This window comes from Acyrthosiphon pisum, chromosome A1 (genome assembly GCF_005508785.2).
Source record: "Acyrthosiphon pisum isolate AL4f chromosome A1, pea_aphid_22Mar2018_4r6ur, whole genome shotgun sequence".
Lineage (NCBI taxonomy): Eukaryota > Metazoa > Arthropoda > Insecta > Hemiptera > Aphididae > Acyrthosiphon > Acyrthosiphon pisum.
In genome coordinates this window covers 58,411,959-58,422,066 of record NC_042494.1, presented here as the reverse complement: position 1 = coordinate 58,422,066, position 10,108 = coordinate 58,411,959, and the positions used below count along the sequence as shown (strand labels likewise).

The window sequence follows — 10,108 nt, the reverse complement described above, 5'->3', positions numbered from 1 at the left end:
TGATACCATTCCTGTTTTTTGCATTTGTATGCATTTTAGAAAATCGAGAAGAGTGTTGAGGTAATTAACAATATGTTCAATTACATAATTTCGTATTGCAAGAAACGAACGTTCATCAGATACATATGAATTATGTTTCTTTCTTCTCGATTGTTGACTTTTATCAAATAATTCAATGTTATGCAGTTTAATAATATTTTTTTTCAAATTCTGGATTATAAGTTACAATTGTGTTTTTTTTGAACATTATATACTCCCATCCATCCAATAATGGACTCACTTTTAAATTTTTAATCATTTGGACAACTGTATTTTTTCTTATTTCTATATCAAATATTAATACATCATCCGTTTGAATTTGCTTTTGAAATCTACTATAAAGATAACCGAGGTCCGTTAAAAAGTAAAACAATATCATCTTATCATAATCTGTCAATATTTTTGACACACACACACTCACATGTAATTTATCAGTTAATATAAATATAACCATAGATTAAAATTCAAATTCAAAACTAAAAAAAAATAAAAGTTAATAAAAACCAGTAACAAAATCAAAATATAACACTAAAATAATCAATACACATTTTCATTTTGTACTGCACTATTCCGATTTCGTACTACACTAATAGTGTCGTACTGCACACTATTTTAGGCCATGCAGTCCAATACTGTATAATAAAAAGTGTGTACGTACACGCTATGCATAACTCATGTTATAAAAATACTTTTTTTCTGATTTAGGTATTTTTAATTAATTAAATACAATAATTAAAAAAGTATATCATAACTATTTTTTTGTTATATTTGTTAGGTACTTAATAAATTGTATTAGGTCAGGCGACAGGTACGATTTTTCTAAATATCAGTAAATATATATACCTAAGCATTGATTTGAATATATTTATCATACATTTTAAGTTATTGTTATATTTTCAAAATTCGTAATTTACTATGGTGTCCATGCACATTTCCGTTAAAATTAGTTATCACACATGCATTATGTATAGTTAGAAGTTAGTAGGAACTAGAGGTGTTCCGGGTACAGTTTTTACTTATAAACCGGGTACCGAGTATTTGTCGAGTAACAATATCTGTTAAAACCGAGTCTCGAGTACTAGTCGAGTAATAATTTTTTTTTAAACCGAGTCTCGAGTACTAGTCGAGTAATAATTTTTTTTAAACCGAGTCTCGAGTACTGGTCGAGTAATAATTTTTTTAAAAACTGAGTCTCGGGTACTGGTCAAGTAATAATTTACATAAATATTAAATACCATGTACTGAGTATTTGCATCGTCCATGATTATAAAATTATGGAATTTGGATGAACAACCAACTGACGTCTGACAACTGAGAAATAAAGCAACAACTAACAAGCTACAAGTCTACCACCCATAACAATATAATATTAAATATTAATAATATTATACCCATTGATTATAAATAGTAGATTTTAGATAAACAAGAATACAAGATAATTGTCAATTGTCAACATTTATAATCGGTGGGGCTGTCCGTGGTAACTCTATTTTTAAATCGTTATCGGTAAACGTATTATTATTAATTACGTAACGATTTATTTTATAGTCATTACAACTAGCATGGGGGCCGGAGGGGCTAGTGCGTACTGCCTAGTACTAACTAGTAACTACTATTATAATTTTATAAAATATTTTCGTTTGGTCGATTGTGGGCACACATTTTTTTTTATTATTAATAACCCGGGTGCCGGGTTTATTAAGCCGGGTACCGGGTATATTCCAGGGTAAAAATGTAGCTTTACACCGGGTACCGGGTACTGTCCAAGTCATCTTTTAATGATTCGCCGGGTAACGAGTATTAGTCGGGTACTGAATATGATATCGGGTACCCGGTTTGGACTCGATAACCGGGTACCCGGAACACCTCTAGTAGGAACCTAGTTGGCTATAGTTAGTATAATCACAGAAGTATAATATTTATTATTTTTTTTACCCGTTAGTCCAGTCATCGTCATTATTGCCACCATCGACAATATCCATTTCGGTTGTGCAGCCTGTAACACAAAATGTTTGGTAATTGTAATTTATACTTAGCAAACTAGAAAACTAGAAAACTGCATAAGTTCAACAATTATTGAAATATGAGTATTGAGTTTATATATCAGATATTTACATGTTTTTAATGGTCTAATAACTCACTAAAAGGTATAAACAACTCATTGCAATTCGCAAATTAGGATGCCCCCGGTAAGAAAGAATATGTGGTGAATTAAATTTCTTTATTAAATTAACGTAGCCCACCGTATGACTGAAGTTCTACTATATAAAAGCAAACTGGGTTATAGAATGGATATCAATGTCCTTTTGACGGCTGCACATAAACCATAATTTATTATTATTTATTATTATTGTAATAAATAATAATATTGTTGTCACATCGTCCTACCGTTAATACTCAAAACCCAAAGGTAACAATAGCTATATTCAGATACAATTGTACTCTAATCAGCGTGAAAATTTATTTTTATTTTTGGAAGGGGATGCTAAATCATTTAGGGATAAATCTTTATAATACATTTAAATATCTAATGCCGTACAATTTTTAACTTTATCTTTCATAAAAGATTTATGGGTGACTTTATGAAACCATCTTTTTTTAATTAATTTACCATCTAGTATAAAAAAAACTTACGAGGACTCGTGTATTAAATTTTAAATACTTCGATGTTGATAAGTTTAACAGTTAAGCTCAAACATTTCATACATTTTTAACTACAAAATAATTTTTATATTAATTCCCCGATTTTGAAGAATTTTGTAAATATTTTGCTCATTAAACACCTATTTAAAATAATTGTACCCATGAATATCGATATTTCTTAATTTTATTCGTAAATTTGGTTATGCGTAAGAATAACCTTTGAGAAACTTTGTATTAAATTGTCAAACTTTTTTTACTCACAAACAAAAATATTAACATACTTACATAAATCGAAAAAAAATATATAGGTATATCAAATGTCTATGTATAAATGGCAGAAAAGAGCAATCAAGAAACATACAGATATTATACTACAAGTCGTAACGAATTAATAATAATTTATGATCTAAATTTAATATTTATACATCTCTTCTCCGTTTATATTTTAATTTGTTTTCTATTTTACGACATCGTATAATACCTATTGGTGTATAATTTCGTTACACCTCCCGACTGCAGTTAGCTACTAATTAACGAATACTGATAAGATTAACGATTATTTAATATTTAGTGCAAATTAATTGGTTATAGTTTCAAGCAAAACAGTAAAACCATATACAGTGTACCAGTGTACAAAAGTATTCAATAAAAGTTATCTTTCATCATATCAAAGTAATTTTTTTGTCACGCCTGCGCTGAAAGTTTAGTTTGATGGTTTAAGCGTTGGAAAGCGATCTTTTTCTGTCCAGAACGCTGTAAAGTTGAAATCTCCAAAAGTGCCTAGTGGTAAAATGGAAATCCCCAAAAGTGCTGGAAGCAAATATCAAGCGTATCCCCAGCACAACCAGACACTGAAATCTATACCACGGTCCTTACAAAACAAACTTTTGGTTACATCTTATATTCATATTATATCCTCCTTGCATGACGCGTAAACATTTTTCTTTCGTGAAATTACTTCGTAGAATAATCTGGTTGTTGCATAGATCTCTGCTGCAATACCTTTGCCGTGATCGATAAACGCAGAGGCATGACAAAAATAATATGTGTGGCTCACGCAGGAAGGTAATTTCAGTCTTGGGCGAAATGGGCCCTCGCGGCTGCGGTTCGTGCCGCACACGTCGCCCACGAATGAAATAGCTCACTTGTCACACAATGCACGATTACACCAATACCTCAAAATTTTAACTGGGGCATTTATCTAATAAATAAGAACATTTGTTTTATTTTAATAAAATTATAATTTATAATTTATAATTTGTATTAATTTTGAATCTTACAAATGTATTATTTATAAATTAAAAATCGAACCCTCCATTAGGTTAGGTTATTATGGATAAATCATCATCAATACCATTTTAAACGCTTATTTTAAAAGGTACCCCGTACCCACCTTCCTACCCGTTAACGTTAAGCGATGAGATTATATCTGTATATGGATTTTGCATCAATAATATTGTGTAATGTTATCTAATTTACATTAATTTATCATAATTAGATACTCATCTTGGTACCTATTATGTCATACTTACAAGTAAAATAATAAACATGGATATATGAACAAACCTGTTACCTGTAATAGTCTATAAAGATTTTTACGTAAAAATTCCCGTTTTTCCTTAGTTTTAGATTCTGAGCAGAGCAATGGTATTGATTTTACAATGATGTATGTTTTATTTTTTTTTTTTGTGTGTGTGTGATTGTACACGATAAGTAGTCGAAATAATGCTTTGATTTTCAACTTCGGTAGCTTGTTCGATGGGAAAGTGAATCTAGTTGGTACATTGGGGAGGTCGAATTCCCAGTATTTTTAAAAGCGCAGAGAAAAACAAAAAAAAAATTAAGAGAAGACGGGAATTTTCACGCAAAACCGGTTTTTGACAAAATCCAATTTTGGTTTTTGGTGTAACTCTAGAACAAATTACTTTATAATGTATATACATGACATTTTTACTGGTTGTTTATATAAGCATTTTCTATACACGATACAATTTTCAAAAAATGTTGATTTGTTTTGAACTGTTTGGAACATTTCCAGTTTCCAATTTTATTAGTCTTTTTTCTATGAATGTCAATAAAACTTTATTTGTTGGGTAAAAAAAATTGAAAATTAAATACAAGGCTCCTACTTTATTGTTACAATGACATTTGAAAAATATTAAAAATCCTTAGTCACAGTTTTTTTTATAAGCATTTAAAGTTTAAATCTTGACAAAATACGGAAAAATCACGAAAATGTGCAAATTATTTTGAGTAAGAAATTCATAAAAATTTGAACACAAGATTTCTTATAAGTTTGTCTACCTTTAACAACAAAAAAATCCCAACCAGAAAGTCAAATTAAATTTTTATAAGCGTTTAAATTTCATATTTTTACAACATTGGATATTCACTCGATTTATCATGTAGCGATTTTGTTATTTTGTTGTAATTCACAAACAAATAACTGTATAATGTAGATATACATGAAAATTTGGCTGAATGCTTAAATTCTCATTTTCTGTCCACCATAAAATTTTCAAACTATTTTACTTGTTTTGAGCTGTTTACGGATAATTCCAAATTTCAATTTTTTTTGTTTTTTTTTCTACCCTACTGTACAGCAGAGCAACACCCACTTGCCCACCTTTTTATTTTTTTTTTTTGTTTTTTCCACCTTTGAAAACTAGGTACTGGGAATTTTATCTTGAAAATCGGGTTGTACATTTTTACGTTGTATTATGTTTAGTACAATAATTACATTTTACAAGATATAAATTTAAAATAACTGTTATATTTCAAACGTTTTGAAATATATTCGAGGATGCGAGTCTTAAGGTCAAGGTCATATAATATGTATATAACATCGTTTAAAAAAACAAATAACACAACAACAACAATATAGACGTGCAATATAATATTTATAGAAAAAAAAAACTGTTTTACATATTGTACTATAAGTAGGTATAGCTAACGCCTGACCTATAGTACGACCTGTTATAGTAATTATTTACCTAAACGTTATATTAATAAAATGCATTGATCTAATTTTCACATATCGAACTCCTTATATTTTGAATTCACATAACATTTATCAACGTACAATTTTGAATAATTTAGACACCTATCAGTTACCTATAGCATGATACTCCGATATTATGCAAATTTCACTCAATGCAATTTTATTCTTTCAGTCTAGGTACCAATAATGGCGTTTTAACACCTATAACATTATAGTGGTGGACTATGCCGGTTGGATATCGGGACTTTTTCCGGTAATTAGAGGCATTCCTGCTATTATGACTGCATGTAGAGCAAAATACCTATATCGAATAATATTGACGTTGAAAACATTATTGACATTGTCTAAAGTAAAAGTGATCAATTATATCTATGTACCTACATATTTTTAATTGAATATTGTATATTCTGTTGTTATTAAATGCAAACTATAATTTTTTTGTTTGTTTATGTCAACATGTTCCAAATAATTTCTAAATAACCAATAAATAATTTCTAAATAACCATGTACTTATACCCTAAAAATCACAAAATATATTCACTAGGTATCCAAATTTGAGGACCAGTCAAATAGTTTTCCCGAGTTGATCACAGTCATGTTTTCTCACAGTCCACCACTGCCCAATATAATATAATATATATTACACGGTTGTAATATCTTCCTATATATTATAAGCGATATACTTAGGAATATTTGACACGTTCGATTACACTTACCATGTCGGTTGTGTTCAGTGCGTGTGCGGTATATTATACCGTAAGCGATCGCACCTCGCGCTGTCCGGAATCCACGCGTGCTCGTTAGCGTCGCGTCACGTTGCAATCCCCTCGACAGACATGATGACGCGTTATATGTATACCTACGTATTATTGCGGTGTATGCAGTTTAATTGTTGTTCCAACGTATGACCTCTCGTCGTCTGCTTTAAGCACTCAGGTGGCTGCCGTACAGTATACAAGTATGACCGTTCCTGCTACGACAGTCTTCAGCATAATATTGTTATGGCAATAATATATTATATTATGACAGTACACCTATAATTAGTAATACAATATATATTACAAATAGCGCGATGAATACAGTCCGATTAATACGTACACTTCTCCGAAACGAACTTAAAAAACCGTCCAAAACGCGTAGGTACCTATACATATACGTATATTATGTTACGGTTTACAATATTGTTTGATAATATATTTTTTAATTTATATATAAGAATTCGGGTACAATGTAAACTTATAGAAACGCGCGCGTGATTCGCGATATATTCGTAACGCGTCCTCGTACGAATACATATTGAGCCTACGTTTTAATAGTCATCGGTGTATAATGTAATATTATAGTTATGTTATACTTTCGGTCACCTTTGCACCGACTTCCTCACTCCCTCTCAAACACTCACACACTCTGTCTCTCTCTCACCCGTCAAACGAGATAAACCGGATAATTATTGTAATACTATTATGTTAATAACAGGGTGTTCCATAAAGTGTGGATTCAAAAAAGTAAAAACCATAACTCTGTGGTTTTGGTCGTATCCCGATCTATCGGTCGTCAAAGGAAAAAGGAGTCTCTATAGTTTTTTAACTTTTGCCCACAACTCATGAATAACTGAGAAAAGGAATCAAAAGGGCGTAGGTTTAGTTACACCTTACATGCTAACCAGGGTTTGGGACGAGTTTCCACTCATAACCTGATAATCGTCTGGGGAGGGGGCACTAATTTGAACATTTGTGAAACATAAAAATGGAATAAAAATTGATAACTTACAGTTTTGATTGGTACCTGCTTCAATTTTAAAAGTGTATTACTTTATCAAATATATCGTTTTGAAACCTGGACGTTCTTTAAGGAACACCCTGTATAATGTATTATAATTTATATTCTACCGTGAGTATTCTCAGTTACTTGGCAATATACGTAACATTTTCGGAATACATATGTATGTACATAATATTTTATGTACCTACCTATATATTATATATGCACTATGTAACCATATAGGCGTGTTTTGACTCTATACATCTATACATGCATATACATTGATATGTACCAATATTCAATATACGCACTACACACAGAGTGAACCATCAACGTATGACACAATACATAATATACTGATATACGATACTGATCAATATAAGTGTCTTACATTAAATGAATAGATCAGGATCACTCTGTATATATTAGAGTACCGATTAGTATTATTTACTATTTAGTAGCATTGGAGAATATTTATTAGCCTGTTGCTAATGCTGTATGGTTTTTAGAAAGGAAATCATTTTATACAATCGCGCATCATCAGCTTAATCGTTAAATCTTACTAAACATGCAGCTAGTAATTATATTTCCATACATGTGTTTACTGTTTAGTGAAACATTACTTACATTCAATTATCATTTGTAATCACAGCTCACGATTAAATGTTACCTTTATAATTTCTAAATTTCTAATACCTATTTTATTATATTTACTTTCTTTTTAAATAAGAATTTATTAAAAAAAGAAATTTTTAATTAATAAAAATAAAAACCATGGGTAGAGTATACAGGTATTAACGTATTGGTATAATTTTTTTATATATTATATTATACTAATAACTATTCTTTAAACGTTAGATATATTTCTATAACAGAAAAGTTTTAAATTAAAATAACAGACGAAAAAAATGATAATTTATCTTTCTTTTTTATATCTTTATTATTATACTTGTTAGTTTTTACTTTTTACATAAGGTAACATAAATATTGTACATAAATAAAAATAGCAGTATTTGTTCCTTAATAAAATATCGATAGTGTTCTAAGAATCTAAACATGGTAATTAAATAGTAATATTATGTAGAAAATATTGGAACCAGAACCGGTAGATAATTGTTCAGTTCTAATATTATTTAGTCATTTTATGAACCTAAGTAAGTAATAATAATTTATTTATACTATAAATGTTTATATGGATTTATTATTTTGTATTTTATAATACCCATATAAAATTTCTAATTCCAGAAAACGAAAAAATTTGATCAGTTGACAGTTACCAAAGTACAATGTACAAATAAATAAACTGTTATTCACCAGTTGTTAGTCATAACAAATAAATCATCGACATTAGACATGATACTTTCCCTGTAGTTTTGGACGATGACGTATCGTGATGACTAATAAAATGATTATTAAAACAGTCATAAATATGTGCCAGTATAAATTGTTATCAGATTATACAATTTAAATATTTAGATATGAAATTCATGCTTACTTGAATTTTTTTACCTTAAGTAAAAAATCGAATCGCGGAAAAAACGACACGGAAAAAACCGTCAGATAAAAAACATCATGGTAAAAAACGTCACTGAAATAAACGTCAAAAATGTATTTTTATCTAAAAATCACAATCATTTAAGTTTATTGATAAAATAATGGCACAATATTACTATAAACAATTTGATGAAATATAAAAATTAAAATTAAAATTATAAATCATAGTTTTGAAAAACCACAAATATTGAATTTGAATAGTATATAATAATATAATGGTGTAGCTGTTATATAAAAAAAAAAAAATTATCAATAGTTTTAAAAATCACAAAAATCGTATACTACATTAGTACCTATATGCCTTTAAAAAATTTGGATACCTCACTTTCTATCAAAAAATCACAATCATCGTTTTTAAAATATAATGGCACAATATTACTATATACACATTGGGGAAATATAAAAATTAAAATTAAAATTATAAATTATAGTTTTAAATGTAAAAAAAAAATTAAAAATCACAAATATCGTATAGTAATGCTATAGCCTTTAAAAAATTTGGAATAACTCTTTCCCCACTTGAATATTCTTCAAATATATTTTTTAATTTATTTTGTAACTGCATAAATCTTCGATTTTTTTTTTTTTTTGGTAATGTCCCCAATGCATTTTGAGCTAATTTTGTTTCGTCATTCGCTACCTCCAGTCGGATTTTCACTATCAATACCCATATAAAGGGATGTCCCACTAACTTTGAAAATCTATGATTCCATCCTTCAGTTTCATTATTAGTCCGATCACCGTTGTTCAAAGTGATATTATGTACATTCCATACGTGAGATGGAAAGAAGGGCGGACAATTCCGCAAGCGTATGCAATTATCTTGTGTCGAATTAATTCTCCTAAAAGTATCGGTCACATAAGTGTTGTCAAAATATTTTAATATAGCTGAACCTTTTTCTGGCATTATACTTTTTAAGTATCCATTCCTTCAGCCACATCACATAATGGTAAAAATGTTAATGCGTACAATTGTCGACAAAATGCAGAAAATTCTTCGTCCGATTTATAGTCATTTGTTAAGAGGCCTGCGCGCGACCTGTTTTTTTCTCCAAAACATGCCTTACAGGAAAAACTCTCACGCCTCGTAGAGTGATCAGATTTTGATAA

General features: G+C 29.4%; 1 protein-coding gene across 2 annotated transcripts in view; it reads right to left on the bottom strand.

Moving 5' to 3' along the window:
• LOC100167276 (lysosomal acid glucosylceramidase) overlaps positions 1 to 6,995 on the bottom strand; it is a 33,652-nt gene extending 26,657 nt beyond the window's left edge. The window contains exons 1-3 of one of the 2 annotated variants that reach the window (XM_029487314.1): positions 6,782 to 6,995; positions 6,400 to 6,717; positions 1,975 to 2,035 (exon numbers count right to left, since the gene is read on the bottom strand). In XM_029487314.1, the coding sequence (XP_029343174.1) occupies positions 1,975 to 2,035; positions 6,400 to 6,402 (64 nt within the window). In that variant the 5' untranslated portion in view covers positions 6,403 to 6,717; positions 6,782 to 6,995. Of the gene's footprint in view, positions 1 to 1,974; positions 2,036 to 6,399 lie in introns of both variants that reach the window. The other variant, XM_029487315.1, reaches the window with a different exon arrangement.
• Between the last annotated feature and the right edge of the window lie 3,113 nt (positions 6,996 to 10,108).